Source organism: Nasonia vitripennis, chromosome 1, assembly GCF_009193385.2.
Source record: "Nasonia vitripennis strain AsymCx chromosome 1, Nvit_psr_1.1, whole genome shotgun sequence".
NCBI lineage: Eukaryota > Metazoa > Arthropoda > Insecta > Hymenoptera > Pteromalidae > Nasonia > Nasonia vitripennis.
Genome location: NC_045757.1, coordinates 9,321,408 through 9,344,419, shown reverse-complemented (window position 1 = coordinate 9,344,419; position 23,012 = coordinate 9,321,408). Strand labels below are relative to the sequence as shown.

Sequence of the window (23,012 nt, the reverse complement as noted above, 5' to 3'; positions counted from 1 at the left end):
CCCAAGCAAGCAGCCACTTTCGGTTCAAAAAAATCCTTGCACTTCCATTCCGAGCGTCCAGAGCCTCTCTTCCCCCTCCGACTACACTTGAAGATAACGCTCCTCTATACACGCAGACGCGCGCTCCCCTTTTATCTGCGATGATTCAGTGAGCCGTCCGGAATATTTTCTCATTAGATATCTTGCTCGAGCTCTTGCGCCCGTATAGAGACGACACCTATATACAATGCGAGTATACACGATGTGTATACGTGGGTAGGTCGCGGAGAATTTCACACAAGCTCGCTCCGGACGATTCGCGATGCGAAGAAAATTTATGCGCGGAGACGGAGGATAGGCTACCGCTTGGGAAGCGCGGGCGACAGAGAAAAATGGAATAGTCGTTCCTGTTTTGCAGTGTATGGAGCGATGAATCGCTTTATATCGTTATATTCCGCAAGCTGATTTACGCGCGTTAAATTCAACGTCAGATTTCAGGAAACTCGGTATGCGCCAGCGCACGAGCTCTTGACCCGCAATAAGAGCTCTAGACTCTCGGAAGTTTAGCGCCGCCGCGGAGAGCGGACAAAGCAATCCCGGCGACTTGATGTACACTTAGCTCGCTTTAGTGCCATATTCAGCGTGGAATCGCGCGAATGTAAGCAAATAAATAGACACGAGGCATAAGCAGATTATAACGCGTCCACTCCGTGCGGCTCTATTAACGTCGCTTGTTGGGATGAACCGAGGAATCCTGACCGAATTATCAAGCCCGAGCTGGCTGTGTATATTCAAGCGTAGGACGGCGAGCAACAAATTAGAGCTTATATTTTTTTTGGAATAATGATTCAACCGCCGAAAAAAAAAAACCCATCGCTTTTCCGTATCTCTCCGCGAGCTGCGTAAAAAGCAGATAAAGGCGTCCAGGCGTAATAATTGAGTCAACACTGTAATCAAGCCAGTCTCTCCGGTTATCTGCAATAGGATACAAGCCCTGCCGAAAAATCAAGCCCCGCCGCTGTCGACTCGCCTTCTCGGAACACCGCGCGTCGATCTTTTTTCCAAATAGACAGCACACAGCAGGCCGCAAGCTCGCGACGTTACATGAAACGTGAAAGTGGCCCTCGCGATAAGGCTCAGTGCGCTTGTCTATTCTCATTCACGCGGAAGTCGAACTTTGACTGGGATAGGTTCAACGACCCACATTGTGCTCGCGTGCATGCATACACTATACGGCTGTATACGCGCTCACGTATACATGCACGAGAGAGACTTGATCAATTCTTCAGCGAGAGGCTGCAACGTTATCGGGTGGCGTTTCTGCCGCCGTTGTTTCTCGAGCGATAGCGATTATGCAGGATGTGCTAGCGATCAATCCGTCTGTTATGCTTGCGAAATATTCAACATTTTCATCGGCCGATTTCATTTCCTACGAAGCCCCCAAAACACGAAATTGAGAATCAAACTACCGAAATCCCTGTGTAAACACAGTAGCGCGAAGCCGAGGTACGCTCGGAATTTGGACTCCGCCCAAAATTTCAAAGCCGACAGCGAGAATCTCGATGATAGCGCGCGCGGACAATATTGCCCGGCGATAAAAGCGTATAAGAACGGCCGATCCTGCACATCGAGTCTAATCTTTATGAGATCGCCATAAAGATGCGATACCCGTTTATAATACACATGTGCGCTCGATATGACGCGAGTTTAATAGACCTTTCCGGACAGTTTCGATTTGTCGGGGCGTCTTTTACGTCTAGCAGAATATACGAGGCGTCAGATTTGCCAGCTTTTAATTTTTACGCAACGACTATGCAACGACGAATTGCAATTCGATGTACACTGGCGAATTGCGATACTTTCCCTCCGCCTCGTCGGTGTGCGAAAGAGCCGAAGTTTTCATTGGTTCGTACTCCCCTTCTCTGCCTGCATATCGCGATAATTCGGTTAAGCAATTTATAAGCGAGAGCGAATCGTCTCGCTCCAGACACACAGCGACGGCAGCCAATTTATTAATCGGCTAATTGCAATCGCATAAAGCCATCGGGGATATTACTCGGTCGCAAAAAACGAGGAAGCGAACTGCAGAGAGTATAGAACTTTCCTCGAGTCTGGACTCTTTCTCTCTCTCGCTTCTCTCGCGGGATTAAATTAGCACTTATCTTTTGTACTTTTTCGCCCCCGAGAATCCGCGAAACGACGGTGGCGAGCCGCGCGCGCGGCTGACTTAATTGCCGCTAATTGCCCGTGTAATTGTGAGCTCTTTAGGAACTTTTTAACACGAGAAGGAGGAGGATGATGAGACATTTGCATTAACGAACGGCATCTCGGAGGGGATCTCGACGATTGTATAATGAGATTCGCGTTTGTCGGAGGATTTGCTTGACTTAATTTTTCGAAAATCGAGCGTAACTAATTATCTCGCTCCCTTTTCTTCGTGAATATTTGATCGCATTTGCGGCTGATGTTTGCAAGAAAAACTCGCGATCACGTTTTTATTCCTATACGATGATCGCAACGCTTCTGACACAAAGCCGCCATCCGTTTTACGACGTGCGTCTGACACACATACTGCGCGGCTGGCCTACAGTGTGTGCGCGCATGCGGCACTCAACCGTGATTTTATAACTGCTCGGAGGGCTCCTCTATCGATAAAAATTAGATTTTTATTGTATAATCGCGTCGATCCGTTGTCGCGCGGACGCGCGTGTGTGACTGGATTATCGTAAATTTAATACGAGTGTTATATGTATAGTTGCGGCGTCTGCCGCTTCCATGTAGAAATAATGACCAACCTTGTCCTGACCTTACGAATGCGAGCTTTAACAAGGTCATTTACTTTTGTGTGACGAATCTCTCGGATTCAGAGATATATGTGGGCGCGGGAGTGAACCTATCGTGAGACTGCTGTCTGGTCGATTTCTTGCGAGATGAGAGGGAAAGTTATTAAGCGTATCGAAAGCCGTCGTCGCGTTTATTTTTTTTTTTCGTATTTTCAAACGTCTACGCTCGCAATGAATGCAGGCAATTACGCTTCACGCTGTGAACCAGTTCGAAATGTACACTGCAAAGTACTATATAATTGCAGTCCTGGTATATTTTATATTTTTACTTGCGAGAGCTACAGTACGAAACATCGCTCCACATCATCCGCATGCAGCGCGACGGAGTAAAAAACGACTTTGGAACGGAAAAAGTGACCATCTTCGGTACATCCTTCCCACTTTTTTCCCTCGGACAGTTATATACTCTCCACGCGGCATCGCAATTACTTGCACTTATATACTTCTACGCGTTTTCGAACCGCAACGTGCGTCTCGTTGTAATTATTCACGCACGAAGAGCCGCTGTTGCTGCTGCTGCGCGGTTACGACACTTCCTCTCTTGTGTATACGCATTATTTGCGCCTACAAGTGTGTGCAGTAGATTGCGCGTCAAAGACATCTTGCACTTAATTCACGGCGGAGAAGGAGGAGGAGATGAAGAAGAAGAAGGCGGGGGGGGGGGTCTTGTTATAGAGCGATTACAATTTGCCAGCGAACTTTTTCTTTTCGTCGTTCTCGCCTGTGAGCTGCTCTGCTGTATGCCTTTTCTTGGCTGCGAATTCCTTTGAGGTTATTTATACGAGGAGGCGCTGCTGTTTTTTAGAAGTCGATGAATTACAATGTTGGCATGAGCTAGAAGTGGTAGACGATAACCACGAAATTATTTGATCGCATCTCGTAGGATATCGATAACTAAACGGTATTTAGATTTGTTATATACAGTTAGCTAAGGATTAATTCTACAACAGTAGAATTGTGCGCGCGTGAATTCTTTATGACAGTCGTCGGCCCGCGTTATATCCGTCCGGCGTGCAGCGAGCATAAGTGCCGAAAGCTCTCAAACCGTCGGCCGTTTGTAGTTTAGTATTTAAGTGCGTAAGTGGACATGAGCAAAAACTCGGCGCGACTGGGGTTGAGCGATTGGTGATTTGGATTTTCTCAGATGTATCGACGTGTGGTACGATCTATCGATGACTGAGTCGTAGATTTTTAGTCGTGATTGCAGCAGATCAAGTGTGACAATTATTGCAGATGTATGTTGTGTGCGATAAGGAAATATAATATAACGTGCCAATTAGATAACGAGATGGATTCCGATTGATAGATTGATTCGATGAGTGATATAGAGAAGGATTATATTGTGCTCTTAGAAGACGCCTGTGATGTAATAAATGTAGCACACGATTGCGTTGTGCAAACGCGAATAATCAAATAATATTTTTCGTGATATTTAAAATTGAATCTTAATTTTTTATGATCTAATCATCACCTCCGTAGTTCAAAGAATAAGCTCATACGGCAATCGGTGAGCCAAACTAGGCGCCAATGAGAAAAAAAAGCGCGATAATAAAATGACTGCATCGGCGAAGCATTCGATAATGCCAATCGCTGCAGCAAAGGCTATCAAGCGCCGCACCACAAATCGAAAACAATGCTAAACCGGAAACTGATAATTCCTTCATATCCCGTTCGTACAAAAGCTCTCCGTATAACAATATCGAAAATGAAACACACGGAAAAAACGAGAACGAACGTATACAACGCGCGAGATCCGAGAAGAAGCGAACAAGACCCATAATGCATACACATACAAGCGCACGAGGAGTGTAATTCGCTGTCAGTGCCGGAGAGAGCATTCATCGGACGCTACTCGTGCGCGCGGGCACGACGCAGCGAAGCAGGATGTCGGCTATATCTACGCCCCCGAATAAATTCTTCTCTCTCTCACTCTCTCTCTCTCTCTCTCCAGACAAAGCGCGCGTGATCCGCAATCAGTCGGAGCTGCAGACTCGGTCGGCGAGATCTTCGTTTGCTCGAGTTTTCAGCCGAGAAAATAAGCGAGTAATTTTGCAGATGTTGAGTTAATTGTTACGGGTTTTCAATAACTCCGGAGAAGAAAGAAGGCAGAATGAGAGGTTCTATGACAGAGGGCGATGAACTTTTTTTATCTTCGCCGATTACATATCGAGATGGTACGTGGTCGTGATTCACTTGTGTTTGTATTTCTCGATAGTATAAAAGTGCGTTTCTGTGTACATAGACTGATGGGTGTTTCGAAAGAGTCGAACGGCAGTGCTGGATATCGTAGGCGAAATCAGGATGAAAAGCGTTTTATTATTATTATGACCCCCAATCGCGCGAAACCAAGTGGTAGTAAAAAAGTGATTATGCTTATTCCTGCTTTATGCATGAAAATATGAGCAAGATAATTGATCGCCCGACGATTTGTTATTCTCGTTCGGTCGCATTCGTTAAAAATATAATATTGCAAGCTGCATTTGCATGCATAATATACAACAGTATAGCGTTATTCATTGAAATTTTATTGCCTGCCAGCCTTGCATTGAATTTCGAAACGCGCATAATGCCATTTTAATCCTCACCTGCATTTTCTACGCTTTTGCAATACATCATGCATGTATACTCTTATTGATCATTATTATTATCATCGTCGCCAACAGGTGTGTTTATTTATTTATGCAAATCATGCATTTCCAAACGACAGCTAACACTTTTTACGAAAAATAAAATAAAAACGATACACGTGCTATACACATGCATATCGCAGCGAGGCATCGACGAGAATTGGCTGTTGTCCCCTCTACGCGCGCGATTCCCCATTAAAGATCAATTGCCGGGCGCAGCTCACGCTCGAAAATATATAATACCCTCGAATCGAATGGTCTTTCTCTCAATCTGTTGCCTGCGCGCCATCAGAGCCGGCGGTTATGACCCGCATCGACATCCTCGTCGAATTGACACCCAGAGATTCGTTGCGCGCTGAAAGAGAGCCATTGTGGATAAATTGAGAAGACGAAGCCAGCGAACCCTCGGTATATTCTGCCGTAGCGTGCGGCTTTGTGCAAGCGCGCGTGCGCGCGTATGTGTATCGGCTTTCCAGCAAAAGTTACGCACGAGGGAATTAATAATAGTAGCGTGTTGTGATTCAAGCCAGGGGTATCGTTTTTATTTTGGAGGGGAGGGACGTCGGAAGTGACAAAGGAACCGTTAATTATTATTTGTATTGAGGGGGGCTTCGTGGCGGGACTATTGGTATATAGTGTACGCGATTGTTCGGCGTTCGGATTGGGATGCAATAAATCACCCAAAAGTTAGAAACAAATAAATTGCGAGAAACAATATCTCTCAAGCTTTAGAATCGACTTTATATTTCCGCATAAAAACACTTCTCGAGAAGTGACGTCATTCCATCTCTCGGTCCCTCCCCAAAACTCCTACACTCAGAGATAGCGATCGATGAGTCTCGAAAGCCGCGTCTATTTTCGGCGATTTTAACTCAACGAGTCGCACAAGCTGCGCACACCAGTCGCCGAGTATACAATAATACGTGTATTTGCCGTTGCTCACCGAGCAACTGCAGCGCACTGCCAACGATGGCGTCATCGTTCTTACGCGTTCCGAGGCGAGAAATTCCTCAATGAAAGCGACAGTTTTACGGTTCACGCATGCACCGATGGGCTTACACTCACGACCAGAGCACATAGACCGCATTCGTCATTAGTTAGACGCGAGTTTTGTCCCGGCAACGACTGGCTTTTTGCGTTGTTTCCACTTGTTTGTTTTGCGCCGCGATGACAGTGTCGCGGTAAATGCTAACGAGATCCAGTTATAAAATCGAATAGAAATATCGCGCGCACTGCATTGAGAAACCGCCGCCGAGCCGGTACGGTTTTTATTCTACTAATATATTCTCACGCGAGTTGTAGCAACGAGCAATTAGAAAACTGAATAATTAGAGCTCGCATTTTTAAACGCCAGCCCAATCAGCCCACGCTCGCTGCGTTTAAATCGCCAAATACTCAATTTCCTGCGCGCTTGTATCAATCAATAAACCCTTCTTCCTCGAAAAGAATCAAGCTCCAAAATCTACGAAAAGACACATAATGTATAACATCCAGCCCGACAACACGACCTGCATAACAATGCACCGGCGGCGACGGCAACGTGTGTTTCCCTGAGCGCGAGAGCAGCACGTACTTGCGCGATTGACCCTGCATGCACGAGTCCCGGAAGTCGACGCGGACTCGAGTGTGTGTCCACATGTGAGAACACGACGATATTTCGAGAGTCTCCCTGTACGTTATGTATCTCCGATCGCAGAGTCGAACTGGCCATGGTCATATGGTATTCACAATAGCTCTGCTTCTCTTGTATTTTCGGGGAATCTGATTGAATTAATGACGCCTGGATGGGCTGCTATAACGGGAAATTCGGACGGCGTTGCGTCATTGCGTGAGAAGTTTCTAATTTTGGGTTGCGTCTACCTACAGCATGTACTTTTTGTTCTCGAAATTGTGTGTACTGCTAATACGCTTTTCGAATCATCGCTGGTAATTAACGACTTCTTTTTCGGTGTAGCCAATTAAACGTATAATTTTTTCTTGACCGTTTGCTCTCGAGTTCTTGTACATAGTTTACTCAACGTGACAAGCGCGTATATTCTGAAAATCATTCCTCGGTGACTCACGAGGGTCCGCCTCAACAGGTTACTAGAGCAGATGAGCGAGAAGCTTTCCGGTATACTTTTTGAAAACAAATCGATGTACTTTCAGCGACTGGTTCTCGTCTTTCGAATCGACGAAAACTACTTCACCCGACGCAAGCATACATTCGATCTCGGAATATATTTCCCGCAAGGATAGCTGCGCGCGGCTACATCACGTGGATAGCATCGAACGTGATTAAAGGCTCGCTGACTCGGTGTATATAGAGCAAGAGAGACAGCCTCGCGACTCGGGTTCAAATGGAATCAACAGCTTCGGAATGATAAGTGACGCCGTGAATCTGATTCGATTAGGAAGTGCGTTTCGTAGTCGTCGCGGGATTTATGCCGAGTTCTCTTAACGGCGCGCGCGCGTATACATACTGCAGCTGCGAGCTATGCCGAGAGTCTCCGGTTTCTCGCCGCGCGTTATATAATTTATATCATTTCGCGCATCTCGGCGGATTTATCGGTTTTGGAAAATTAGTTTCTTGATTGAAACTTTACGGCAGGCATAATTTCTAGCGAACAAAGATACACGAATTGCTTTTTAACATTTTCAGATCATCATCAATATAGCAACGTAGTCGCATGAAGGAAAAACTGCTTACGCGCTGATCCGACAAAAAGACTAAGCCGCCAGCCTTCCCACGTCTCCTCTCTCTGGGGGCACACTGAACGAGCGTTTAAAAATCGAAAGAAAGCAGCCCGAGGACAAATGACAAATCGAGCTCTCCCCTCCTATATACAGTTCCAAAGAAGAAAAGCCATTTTCATCCCCCCCCCCCCTTGTGTGAACGCCGAGGTTTAATCCCCATACTGCTCCGAGACTCTTCCCGATGCAGTCGAAAATCCCGGCGCCGTTCGTCTCCTCGTTCTTATGCGCAGGCCGTCGATGCAACGACGAGATAAAACGCAGCGCTGCCTCTTTCGTATATAATACAATCGAGTCGCGTACGACGAACTTCTGTACGGTATATGGCGCTATAGACGCGGGAGAAACGAGCTCAGGTGTTCCGGGATCGTGTCGAGGGTTCTCCTGCGGGTATTTTGTTTGGCAGAGCTGTTAGGGGACCTCTTTTTTTCGAGAGGGTTTTTTGTTTAGGAGGTGTTTCGAGGGGACACTTTTTTCGAGTGATTTAGGCATTGCGCTTCTGTGAGGTTTCTATTGAAAATGCTAATGCGGCCGTGTAGTTTACGAGGCACGAGGACTTTGAAATATGGAGACCAGTTTTGTTTTTCTGCGATAGCTTATGAAAGGAAAGATTTTCGTGAATTTATGAACTCGATATCGCACTGCGAGCATAAGTTATTGATATCTTTTTTTTGACGAAGAGAGTAGACACCGTTAGAGACACTAATCGATATTCAGTCCTGCACAAAAACCAGCCAGCCGCGGCCAAACGAACACAACAACTCCATCCGCTCTTGCGAACTCTCTCAAGATTTATACCCGCGACGCAAGCTTATTCTCGTATATGCCCTCGGTGCTCTTGTCGCGCATAACGAGCTATATCGCTATACACATGCATACGGCCCTGCATGAAACACGCTGTCGCGTTTTCGTTTTCGAATGTCTACTCGTGGCAGGCTGCACTCGGCGACACGCTCCCATTAAATCACACCACCCACGTGCCCCTGCTCTACGTATAGTCAGTATAAATATATACGTACAGAGAGTAAGAGAGGAACTTACGGCTTATTTTCACGCCGAGCGCGATGTAGGGAGTCGCGCGCGCTCTTATCGTAATCGTCGATTCCGGAGGCTATTTCGGTATGCAGCGCGTCTGCTACCACACACAGCTGATTGAACGACTCCCTGTTGGATGTGTGTGTGAGTGTGTAACGAGGCTGGAGCCTGCGCGTGAAATTCTATTTCCAGCTGATTTACCCCGTGTGTACGCGGGTAAAATGATTGTTCGATAACAGTGATTATGAATTGAATATAACGCACGTGCGAATATAGCTGCAGCATCGTGAGTCTTACACAAGAGCAAAGATTCGCTCAATGAATTACGCGATAGCGAAAAACCGTGCGATCGCGCCTAATTAAAGAGCAGGCTGCAATTAGAAATCAACAATGAGTGGAAGTTCAATTAAACGCCTGAATCACTGCAGTCTATCGCTTGCGGAGCGCGGCATTATTATCTAAAACAAAAGAAACGCCGGTCGTTGTCTCCTCCGTTGCGGCAAAAAGCTCTGCACAACATATAGGACGAATCATCGAACCGACTATACGCTCGCTACAGAGCCGCGTGTTCTCGTTGGGCAACCAGTACGATGGCGTAGGTATATAACGTGCATATAGTGAAAGTCGAAATTTAATACGAGCTCGAAATCTGGGTAATACGGAACCTCAACCTCGCAGGGCCGCGAGCACATTTCACCGCGTGAATCGGCCATTTCGTTTCACAGCTGGTCGCGGAGGTAGGTGTTAGTATATATATGCACACACGCGGATTCCGCGTAGTATATGTAGACTGCGAGACTGTAGCGTAAATTGACTTTCATCATGCGTTTGACCTCCACGGAAATCGAATCTGATGCCGCGAGCTCGTGTGCGTGATACTGCAGGATTTTTTTTGCTTTCGCCAGATACTGAAAGCGAGCGTTGATTGATAGCATTGAAGGTAACAGATTGCGCTTATGCGAAAAGGAGTGATTAACGAAACTCGACAAATCGACTTCATACTAAAAGTTTGAAATTGTTCGAACTAAGTGCGCGCTCGAAATTTGTCAAATAAATTAAGGAACGAGAGAGAGAGAGAGAGATAGAGAGAGAAAGAGAGAGAGAGAGAGAGAGAGAGAGAGAGAGAGAGAGAGACGCTAAAGTACCCCATATATCGCACACTCCCGTCATTTACATATCTGGGTTAATTAGCCAAGTCGCTCTCTCCCTCTATGTCGTGTTTACACAATATGCGCGGAATTTCGCATACTCCCTCCCAAGCGCGCGCGCCATCCAGCCAATTAACGGCTCAATTTCAAGTTTACAGTACACGTTGCCCCTCCACGGTATTCGCACGCGCACGACTATAATAATTAATAGAAGAACAAAAATAAAAGAAGACTTCGGGCTCCCCCTCGTCGTCGGCTTCTAACGAGATAATACAGGGCGAATGTCCACATGGCGAGTCGCCTATCGCCGAGGCGAGGGTCAGAGAGGAATTTCTATATAAACCGCTGGTTCTCCTGCTGCTGCTGCTGCATGTGCAGGCGAGTCTAGCCCGGAGACCCTCTAATGGCGAGAGAAGGAGAGAAAGAGAGTATAGAGCCGGCCAGAGTCGTTGACTCTTCCACGCGAGAGCAGCGGTTCTCAACGGTTTTATTGGACTTGATGTGCGCGGTGGCGGTCGGACTGATGTTTGACCAAGTTTTTTTTGGTCGTGTTTCATTTTAATTTTATGAACGTATGTACCGTTTTGTAGAGTTGATGTGATGTATTTCTCCATGCCGATTCGAAATCTCTTCAGCTGAGCCTCCCGACCCGAAGAAGCAAAATATTGACCTAGAATATTAATGCAGAAAAAATTCTGACGCTCGATATTCCAGCGAGTTTCGTAATCACAGGCTGTCTTTGTTAAGCACACACTCGAGAGCGATTTTTTTCGTCGCACGTGTGCGCGCGCGAAGCCTTGAGAGATCGCTCGCGCCGCGCAAAGTGAATCACGCGTATTTCCATTCGCGAATTCCATTAGCGTGTTTTCAAACGGTACATGTATATTCGAGTCTTTCGCTCGATAATATTTTAATGTCTCGGATTCGCCGTACATCTTCAGGGTTCGTTCGATTATATAAAGAATAGAATATTCCGCTATCGGCTCTCTCGCTTGCTCGGGTGTCTCGTTGCTATATTATCTCTCCGATTATTCATCATCGCTCGCTAATTAGCTCCGCATAATTCACCGGCGAATGAATTTACGAAGAAATTCGCATCCATACACACGGCTGAATAATACGAGAGTCTCTCTGTCGTCGATTGAATTTTTTTCCTCGTCTGCCTCCGCTGATGGCGATGCAACGAGTTATTATTATATCGGCTATGAGGAATTATTGGTCGAGCTTTTTTTACACACGCGCGCAGCGTAGAAAAAAATGAGCACACATCATCGAGAGGCGAACAAAAAATAAAAAAGAGCACCTGAGCCTCGCAATCGCAATCTCACTCTCCCTACTGGCTTCGTTCCTACCATCGAGCGTGACGGATTTACGGCGGTGAACCTGTTTCCCATGGGAAAGCTGCGGAAGGACCTCCTTATTATCACATATATACATATATACACCCGCGATAGGACTGCAGCAATGCGGTGGCATCGCTTACGCACACTGCTGTACGCAGCGCAAGACTGTATGGGGCTGTGCAGCGATGAAATCCAGCCGAGCGAGGAGGCTCAGCAAGTGGAACGACGATGACTCGTAGTAGGTGTATAGTAGGGCCCCGATGTGCGCGTTCCGCGCTCGATCAAAGGACGGATTTTGAATCCGTGTGCAGCGATTACGCTTGATATTCCGTATTCGATTAATTACTCCTATACGTTACTTGCGACCGTTGAGCGCTATGGAAAAGTTGACCGAGCCGACTCGAAAACATATTTCACGGACTGTCTGCAGAGGCTTAGAATATTTACCATAAGCGCTCGATTTAACGCCGAGCTCCATATGCGTGCCGCGCACAATAAGACCTGTGTGCGCGCACACGCGCAGCGAGGCTACCTGCTCTCGCCGCGCGACGTCCCATTCAGAATTTCTTTCACGCGCCTCCTCCTTCTCTTTCGTTCCGTTCGAGAGGGATTTAAATATACGTATACGTGTGTGTGTACGTGCGGCACATGTAAGCGTGAGATACAGCAGCGTCAGCTGAGTCATAATTTTCAGCCGTAATATATTTCATTGTTAAGGGATTAATGTTAATGGGGTTATAAGTGCTGCTGGTGAAGTGGCGAACGTGATTCATGAGTGGTAAAAGATGCCGGCGGTGTGGTTTTAGTTTTGTGCGCAAACATCGTTGTCGGCTCTGAAGTTTGTTCTACTAAACTAAAGAATTCTCTCTTGCACTAACGAGTTGAACAACCAAGCACTTGCTTCACGTTGGAACGTAAAAGAATTTAACAAAAAAAAAAGAAGACGCATAGAACTGCTAATATTTGCTTCTGGGAGACTTATTTGAGAAAAATTCAAAGTTTCCAAAAGCTAACTACACGACGGTCTCTACATTATACCTGCCGCGCTCGATACAGCCCTTTTTTTCGGCCTCCTGGGTCCTATTCAAACTCTTCCCCCTTCGGCTCTGTTTGTCCTATTTTTAGCTGCCTTTCTCTCTCGCCTTGGCTCCTCTGTGTTTCGTTCTCTCCGCTGAACGAGCCGCGCGTTCGGTTTTTCTTTCGTCAGCGACACTGCGGCCGCGTATGCACTTGCGCTGTGATAACTTTTCGAGCTACTTTTATATCGTGGCGTCTAATATTAAGTTTATTACGAAAACACGACGTTTATCTCGACTGTACATGCTCGAACAGAATGTACGCGAGTTGTTTGACAATTGTTTTTTCTGTTCCTTCGTCTCTAAGAGGCTTGTAAGACAGTGCCGTTATACCGGCTTAATCAGTTCCTCGTTCACAAAGGAAAAGAGCGACGCGCCGACATATACGTGCATCCCGTATTAATTTTGTGTACATCAACGTATACTTTTCCACGCGGCTCCGCAACGCTTTGTCCTTCCATTCGTATTCCCTCTATTATCTCTCTCGTCATCTTTGTGGCCGATTATCTTTCCTTCCCGAGATCACGTTTCATTGCGCATACCCCCACGACATAAGCCCTTGATGCCTGCCCTTCGTCGTCGCTCTCTGATTTACTCGGACACTCGTAAATTTTCGGACGATCCGTGTTGTTATGCTGCTTATGCAGTTCGAGCTTATCTTCGTGTGAGCTGCAGCAGCTAGAGCTCAAATATCGATTCGTCGAACTTATCCTTATCTCCTCGGCGTGCTGTTTGCTTTCTCAAGACTGCGTCCTCCTAGTCGCGCTGTTATCTTAATCCCTAGGACATTATCATCCTGGCCTTCACCCACACCTTATTGAGTAATTCTAGCCGAATTTCCTTCGCACACATCAACTCTCCGTTTATCTCTATTTTTCTTCGACGGTTAGTTTAGTCACGCGCTTTATCTCTTGACATCTCCGTTCGTTTATTTTGCTGGTATATATATATTAGGTATAGGTATGTTATTCACGGCATGTAGTCCTAACCCAATGCATCGCGCAGCCACGATTTCGCGCGCATCACGTCCCATTGTTCACACCCGCTTGACGCTGAGAGAAAGAGCGATACACTACACTGTGCATAATATTGCGAGGCTGCTAATCGCATTTTTCACTTACAGCAGCCGCTCAAATTTAGCCCTTGTATACTTCGCTTCTATATATACGCTACACACACGGCGATGATTTATATGCTAATTCCGCAGGAGGTGTAATGCGAGAGAGTGAGAGACTCCGAAGCAAGAACTTTCTATTATTTTTTTTTCTTTCGCGGGGCTCATTGTGCATTCCAGGTGCTGCGTCGTTAAGTAATGATCCGGGGGAGTATGCGCGGAGTGACTTATAAGGCGTTGACGTGAATATTGTCTACGAGATCTGGGAATCTCTGATGTTACTCGATACTGCAGGTGAAAATGCGCACGTGTGGATATTTTCTACTCAATATATATACACACACACACACGCGCGCGCGCACACACACACACACACACACACACGACTCGTTGGATCTGACAGTTTTTGAGAAACGAACGGTTTCAGAATTTTTAAGGACTCGTCAACTGAGCTGAAACCAAGACGGCGTGGTTTACGGACATCCAAGATGGGAGAATCAGATTGAATTTTATAACACCTCGTTGCGAGACGCGCCTTCGCTGTCTGTAATAATAAAGAGCGTCGCGTTACAGTCGGTGTATGATTATCATCCTATGTGATATATAGCTGTAAACGCGCGCTTTATGAAATCACGAATGCACTGCCCGCTCGAAGAAAATCAGAAAAATAATATCCTTTCGTAACGAAATCTCGAGAAAAATTCACTCTCGGAACACAGCGCTCGCGCAAGTTGCTCCCTTCATTTCGTTCTTTATACATACACGACTCGAAATCAGCATGCAGACGCAGAGCGAGCGCATCGAGAAAAATTCTGAAATTCCGCCCCGCCGGCGACTATAAGTATACTCGCATCTTCCGTCTCGGCACTGCCGCGACAAATTTTCGAGTCGCTCGGGATTCCGAGCACGCGTGACGCGTGACAAATTTTTCAACCGTTGCTCGCAGAGCCTCGGTTTTTGGACTTTGCTTTTCCGCGGCGGTGTCAAAGGCGCGCGAGTCGAAATAATGGCTCGCTCGCTGCGATGCCAGCTTTATTGTTTCGTCCCGATGCCTTCGTCCGATTACAACTGTGGGGTACTGGTACAGAGGTTTATGATTTCGAGAGCCGATGAGATAAGGGAGGCGTGGACGCGTGAAAATATTTTGAGATAGCCCCCCTCGAGGATGATATTATTGTGGACGTGGATATGCGTGAAGAGGTTGGGTTTTTGTGAAAGAGTCATAATATTTTTGAAACGGTGGTAGCAGCTGTTACGTTGCGTAAAATTTTAGAGCAGTTTTTTTTTAGTCGAACGAAATTGCGAAAGAACCGTCTAAATCTCCGGTGGTTGTAAAGTTCGGGAACAAAGTTAAAAACCGATAGAGAATAAAACAATTAAAAGCCGTAAAACTGCTCACACGAGGAAACGACAGTCCGAGCCTACGTGACTCTCTTTCATGCAATTTAGTGGACGCTTCGCACAATCCTAAGAGCCAGTTCTACGAAAGTTCCGCAACTTTTTAAAAAACTGTTCTCTCTCTGTTTCTCTCGGAACGTCATCGCCAGCCTGTTGCCTCCGCTCGATTCCCACCGGTCTCCTCCCGCTCCACGGAATATGAGGTTAAAAGTGGGTTAAAGAAATGGCAAAATACGTCGACAAATACATTCGCCGCTGCAGACGCACAAAAAGCCGACCCGATCCCCTTGAGCCGTACGTATATGTGTACAGCAGAAGCCTCGGATGCGTTTCACGCGTAAATCCAAGGATTTACAGTCGGACGCACCCGGGAGAGTGGATCCTCGATCGGCTCGTCTTATTTTGAAATAGAGACCGGGGGAAAGAGGAGGAAAAACGTCGACAAAACCAGTTGCCGGGCGTAAAACGAGCGAAGGAGCCGATGTTGCTTTTACTTTGGAAGGGGGAGCGCGGTGCGTAATCGAGGATGAAGTTTTTTAATCCCGCGACGACTTTACGGTCTAGGAAATTGGCCGCAATGCTAATGGCGGGTTATTTTCTTGCTTTCGCCGCGCGCCGATGAGTGCAACACGCGAGGATCGAGAGTAGTAGAGAGAGCTGAAAACATGTGTTATTGCTGCGGCTTTTCTCAAAGCTTTGGCGCGGTGTGCATTGTTGGTTGCTCGTTTTGTATGCCGGCGATACCATTTTATGGGAGCCTTGATGCTGCTGAAACAGAATCTTGTAGTTGGCCAGGTATAGCGTTATTACCTATACATGCATACGAGCAGCTACAAGCAACAAGTTATACTTGAAACGATAAGAGCTTGAACTTAAACAAAATGATAAATACAGGAGATAAACAGAGGAACGAGAGGTAAAGTGAGAATCGCAGTCAATACACTCGATTCGCGATAACACAAAGTAAATTTGTAACGATTGAGTCAGATAATTTCTGCTTTTACACAAATGATGTCAACGTGAGTGAATCAGATAAAAAATTTATTGGTCTGCTTGGCGGATAAAGCGAATTGTACTATTTAGGAACAACGCAAAATTTAAGAGATAACGTAATTCTTGGAACGTGCTTCCTCGGCTGTATTCATGGATTAGCGAGAAAAATATGGGATACTTCATGCGGCAGTTAAAATTCCTCCTCGCAAACTCGATTTTGATAAAAAGTTGTAACCGCAAACGAAACGAAAGCAAAACTGGCAAGCTAAAGAAACATTTTTTTGCGATGATGAACTAGTTATCTATCTTATGCAGTGAAAATAAAAACGCGAACATTTTATCTCCCAAATAAGGTAGGTTTTATTTTCGATATATAAATTTGTAGCAACGGATAACCAAGTTTCCATCATAAAGTACAACCTCTAAAACGAATATCTGGTTTTATGTAAATAGTAATAACATTGAATATGCGTTTACAGCCAGGAAAAAGGATAGACCGAGCATTCTTGCGGGATAACTTTTCGATACGCGAAATAGTTTAAATTTTATTCAGTCGTAAACAACGAGCTTTGTATGAAGCATCAACTGTGGCGAATTAAATTTAAGTAATCGCGTTATTATTATGCACTTACAAGCGCAGTGATCTTCAAGAGAGTGATTGGATTAATGCGGACTTCCGGTTTAGGCGTGCACAGAACTTCAATGAAAGCCATCGTTAAATACATTTTGATGAGTTTTACTCCGAGGAAAATATGTTTTTACATAATCTATCACATCGATTTCTCGAATAGCGTATTCTCGAGGCGATCGACGATAATTTTTTTTTTTTATATAACCGACAAACGCAATTATTAATTACGTGTACATGAAATTGCAACATGTCAAGTGTGTGACCCCATTGTGGTGCACGTTCATTCTCGACTTGATTGCGCAATATAACAATATAAAGGACGCAATTCCATAATTCGTATTATCTCGCGGAATGAAAAAGCCAGTCTCGAAGTTCTCCTTTGTGGATAACAAAGAAAGCTCGGTCAAAAAATCAAATATATGTAGTAATCACCTGATAATCCGAGAAGACACACTTGACGAAGACCCAGTGATGAGCTTTGACGGTGCAGTTGCAGCCGTCCATGGCACAAATCCCAGCGGGTTTCGGAGCGGCTGCTTCCTCCGGATTCGGTTGCTCCTCCGCGACGACGAACACCATCGCCGCAGCGAGCCACATACACATAATCACAAAGCTCTTCATCTTGACGAGATTCTGACGAGGAAGATGAGCGTCGCGCGCGACAACCGTCGCAGCAGCCGTCGTCTACTTGTTGATCCTGGCCAGTCGGAAGCTCTATCATAATTTTTCGCGGTTCGCACACCCACACGCCGGCATATCACTCGTGCGCGCTCTGGTGATTTTCAAGATTTATTCTTCTCGAAAATGCGTGCGCGAAAAAAGGCGAGGCGAACAATTAGCGATGTTGTTGTCGGTGAATAACGTAACGCCGCCGAGGTAAAAGTGAGTAATCGGAGCCAGCTTGTTAAGCCGGGGATTATTATAACTGCAACGAGCTACGAGTCACTGCGATAATGATCGGCTGGATATTATCTTGCACGAATTATCCTTGAACAATCCAGCTCTTTCTTTCTTCGCACAATTCACTTTGTATACGCTCCGAAACACGCCGCATCACGCAGGCACATGCGCGAATCGAGGGATCTTCTGCGCAGTCGTGGTCCAGGATACAGCGATCGAGGCGCAGACGCTGCACACTGTCGCGAGGTATAAACAAGACACTCCGCGGACTTTCGAACCGGTCGAAATACGTATTTTATATTATGTACGTGCGGGCGCGAGAGACCAGCTGACGCGATCGTGTCGGAGGCCGCATCGGCACTGCGCTCGAGCCGATCGGGAGAAGAGAGCCACAGCCGTTTTTCGCCCCTACCTACTCGCCTGTATACGTGTGTAACGTCACCGCGCTAGCGAGAGCGAGCCGACTGCTCTCTTATCCCTACTCTGCAGCTCGCTGATGCTATGCGCTGCTCGCCTGCTACTAGGCTGCACGCGTTGAGTGCGAGGCCTTTTAAAAGAGATATGGTGGAAATAACAGCAGCTGCTGGTTTCTATGTGCGTGTGTTTACCGCGGCTTGCTGCTACTGCTGTTATTGGGATGCGTTATGGTGATGGTGGTGAGGTGTTGCATGACGTACCGTATAGTGTAGTATGAGTTTTCGGAGGACAATATTTTTTAATTGGCTATTTGGATCTGTAGTTTGAATCAAAGATTTTACGAGTATTTCGTGTGAACGAATATTGCATCAAGTGGTGTAAATTTATGCGAAAATGTTTTAGCCTCAATTATTGCATATACAGTGTGATGATGGTGGTGAACTAAAATCGTATAAATTTGTATTTTACCGATAGTTATTGAATCAAGATATTTTGTTTCGGAAACTTTAATTATTTCGTTTGACAGTGTAGAGCGAGAAACTTTCTGTCATTTATACAAATAGCGAAACCGGAAAAGAGAAAATTGTTTTGGCTGCAGAATACGAATGATTCAAGAGAAAATTTTGTGTTTATTATTAGCGTATATTAACGTGAGTCAGCCGAAACTACGACTCATTTTTAAAGTGAGAGGATTAAGATTTATCTGTATGAGCTTTTTCAATATGCAGGACATAAATTAGAGCCGGCGATATCTCTCGAAAGTTGTCTTATTTTGCGTCTTCGATTTTGCGCACGCTATGGCGTATAATAAATTCCTGGCAAATAAAATTTGATCCTACGGACCGACTTTTTTTTATTCATGTTCAATCACACGGTAAAAATATATACTCTCAACAATAAGCTTTGTGGTTTCTACAAGAAAATTAAATCTGAAAAGATGTTGCATTCAAAATTATATTCAACCTAAAAACATTTTAATTTTAAAAAAGGGACATCGCATAATGACCGTCGCGTTTTCCCAGCGGCTCACAAAAAAATCGGTCTCCCATCCTCCCTTCTAATGCAGGCCTAAACTGAGAAACCGGAGACTACTCCTTCTTCTCCCACTCTAGCGTCTCGCCTCGAGACTCTCTCCTTCTCATCACAGGGTCTACAGGGCGTCCCTTCTCGTCTGTGATTTTCTCTCCCTCTCTGCAGTCTGCATCACGCGCCGCTCGGCGTGCATAAGTTTCGTTTGTGCGCGCGCAACGAAAGACTCAGCTGCGTATAAGTACTGCAGCAGGTCGAGACAAGTCTTGAACTTTTACCTCGTTTTTGCCGGAGCGCGCGGGGGAGGAGCGCCGCCGGTTCTAAATATAGATAAATCGGACGTGCCGAGGATGGGCGGTTTTGTTTGTGATATTTGGCGGGTTTCTCGATCTGTGTTTTTTTTTTTTCGAGCGGTCGGACTTGTGCGTCCGTAAATTATACTCTGATTGCAGTTTTATTGTTCGATTTTCAGGGGGTTATATGAGTCGCGTTTCATATTTTATTTATGCGTTTGACCGCGAACTTTAGTCATAATTAATAAACTTATATTACATTTAGATTAAAAAATGTTCCTCCGAAAAATTCTAATTATACTTGTATTACATTGGAAAAAAGACGACTGCTCACTTTAATTTTGTACAATGAACGAAAATGCCAATTTTAATAAAGCGAACTAGCCCTTTTTTACGGAAAAAACGGAGCGCTAAACATAGTCCAACGTGCGCTCCGAAGGCGCCACATGTAAAATGCAAACTACGCGGGGAAAAGGATCTCTCTTTCTCTCTTCTGGCTCGCGCGCGGTCATTGCAGTAATTTCGCAGAGCAGGGCACGAGCGGCTTTATTACACGGCCGGCGCAGAAGTAATTAAAACGTCCGTGCACCGGAGCAACGCCTCATCACCAGCGCACGTGCATGTATGTATAAGGAAGCCGGTATATTGCTTTATTACATGTGGGATCGAGTTGAAAAAATTAATAAGGTTTATTGCGATCTCAGAAAATGCGCTATCGATAATGTGTTAACATTGATAAGATTCGCGATCGAGTAGGATGAAAAAATTTTAATTCTAATACATTTCAAGAAACTCTAATATAACAAAATCTTCCAACACACGTGCGCAAACGATCCTCATCAAACCCGACGCTGCACTTCCTCCAAAAAAACGCGCTCAACAATTCCAAACAAGCTCATTTGAGCCCCGCGTCTACATATTTACACAACCCTTCGAGCTGCACAAAAAGAAACCGAAAAAAGAGCCGAGCCTCCGCCTATTGTGATACGCTATATTACACAGAACTCGGCTCCTCGACTACTCCCACAGCTCACTCGTGGCCATCGGAAGCGGAAGTGCATCCCCCCTCCTTCTCACTGTTTCTCTCGCACACACCTCTAATACACTCCTAGAAAGCGAGTATATAGTACGGCTCTCGTCTAATTTCCCATGAGAAATGGCTCGCGCGCGCAACGTCTGCGCGACACGTGCTGCCGCGCGTTTTCGTGCCTCGGCACAATGCGAAAGAGGCCCTTAAAGGCCGTTCGTGATGCCGCATATACTTGCCGTACCTGCCGCGACGCCTTGACCACGTGCCGTCCATGTGCGGCGCGGGAAAGTTTCACGCTGCAGTTTTTCTGCTGCTGCTCGGTTGCCCCTGCCGTCGGGTCGTGTCATAGATAAATTTGACGACACGAGCGATAATGAGATGCTGCGCTATGGGGATACATACTGGTATAATGGGAGGAAGCGTTTTGTTGACGTAGAGCCGGACCTGGTGTGGGGGAATTGTTTTGTATACGAGTAGTGGCGACGCGAGTTTCGGGCTTAACGCAGATTGCGAGATCTTGTTTCGGATCTGTGGGAGGTTTCCCTTGATTGTTGGCACATGTGCGCTGATTTCGGGGATCGTTTTGAAGCTTTTTTTCGGCTCTGCGCGGTATCTTTCCCCGAGATTGAAGGCGTCTGTTCAAATATTTATCTACAAGATTTATATATATATATATTATTTTAAACTATATTTTTTCATAATTCTGATTATTTTTATCATGATAGTTATGATGTTATTCTGGTTGAAAAAATTATTCTACTAGAATTAGTATAGAATTCATTAAGTACTTTTTAATACTTGCCAGCTAAACATTTTTCTCGGTAAACTTGTGTGCGTTCAAGCACAGTATTCTAACAGCATATTTCAAAACACACAAAAAGCGCCGTATAATAGAAGATACGCTTCAAAGCAACTCTTCTTGAAGGGTCAGGCATCACAACAAAGTCAAGCTCTATAGTGCACCAGGAAACGTGCTATATAGCATATCAGAAGCATTTCTCCTCGTACGGCGCACGTGTCCCTATAAAACACGTCACAGGTGCACAGCCGCAAAACACAGACTCGCTCGGAATCGGTCAAGTGTATATCACTGGCGCCTTATTAGGGCCGCGCGCGTCTGGTTCTCTTTCTCTCAAGCTGTAAAGTATAGCTGCATTCGCACAAGGAAGCGCTCAGTTCGCGTCGCACGGAAACTCAGGATAAGAGCCTCGTCGGCCGCGCGCGCGACACCGATAAGATTCGACGCGCGCGCGCGGCTGCTGCTCTTCCAGAGCACCAATTAAGGACGGCCTTTTTCTCGGGAACGAGCTGCTGGCCAGCGCGCATCTCTCAGCTCTTATTTCCGCGCGGGCCTTCGTAAATTGCGAAGCTCGCGGTTATATTTCGCGTAATGGAGATTGGATTCGAGTTTTTTTTTCTTTCGAGCGAGGAGCGCTGATTTTTCGGAAATTATTACCAAGGTGCAGCGGCGGAGGCAGATGTTTTTTTCATTGAGCGAAATGAAACTTGCTGGAGTTGATATGACTCCTGGAGAGGGTTTACTGCAAATTGAAGGGGTTGGCGATATGCGGGTTCGCGCGAATTTCGTTCGCCTTTGGGTGAGCATTTTTCTGGAATCGCGTTTTTATGGGGACGACACTTTTTGGAAATGAACGTAACCTGATCAAAGATTGCGAACGAGCGAAAATAATTTTTACTGTTATGGCTCATTAATAACGATATAATATTAGCACGCGTTATAACACTATAAAGTTGTAAATAATTGTCTACCTCGCGTGCATTAAAACATGCAGCTTATTACGGCTTCGGAAAATTTATCATTCACATACAATAACCAGTGAACCCTGATTACGTATGAACCGCGATACACAATAACTCACCGAATATTGCCCAATAATTCATAATTCATCGACACCTTCTGACTTCAATGGAGTGCTAATTCACCCATATATACCCATATCATAAATCATATATAATTGCGCTATACTCGCGCACCTGTATCGAGCGTACATTCGCGATATAATCGTCCTGATCAAAGGCAGCCCAGCTAACAAAGCTTTTCTTTTCTTTGCGTTGCAGTTGCCACTCGAACGAGCGCTTGTTCCTGAGGGACTTTGTGTCGTGCACGTCGGGCACCAGTGGCGGCAGGCTAGCACGATGGCTCCAGCCGGACAGCTTCATCGATCCAAGCAAGTGCGAGATCGTATACGCGAGCGAGGAGATGCGCTACGGGTGGCCGGCTGTTGTTACCCTCGTCACCAGGGACCAGTATGGAGAAATCGTCCACGTGCCTGGTTTGAAGGTGAGGACCGAGATCTTCATTTGTTATTGTATTACTTTTGTTATTATTTACGCCGTGCCGTAAAGTACGAATTATGCTACTAGTATCATACGTACTATTAATTGTAATTATATCATCTGAA

At 45.7% G+C, this 23,012-nt stretch overlaps 2 protein-coding genes across 14 annotated transcripts in view; one reads left to right on the top strand and one right to left on the bottom strand.

Moving 5' to 3' along the window:
* LOC100679243 overlaps positions 1–18,249 on the bottom strand; it is a 29,245-nt gene extending 10,996 nt beyond the window's left edge. Inside the window, exon 1 of the mRNA XM_003424977.5 lies at positions 17,353–18,249. Coding sequence (XP_003425025.1) covers positions 17,353–17,541 — 189 coding nt within the window. The 5' untranslated portion in view covers positions 17,542–18,249. The remainder of the gene's footprint in view (positions 1–17,352) is intronic.
* Positions 1–23,012, top strand: part of LOC100120311 (E3 ubiquitin-protein ligase MYCBP2) — a 216,214-nt gene that overhangs the window by 180,385 nt on the left and 12,817 nt on the right. For all 13 annotated transcript variants that reach the window (XM_031925201.2, XM_031925214.2, XM_031925189.2 and 10 more), the window contains one exon: positions 22,669–22,891. In XM_031925201.2, coding sequence (XP_031781061.1) covers positions 22,669–22,891 — 223 coding nt within the window. The remainder of the gene's footprint in view (positions 1–22,668; positions 22,892–23,012) is intronic.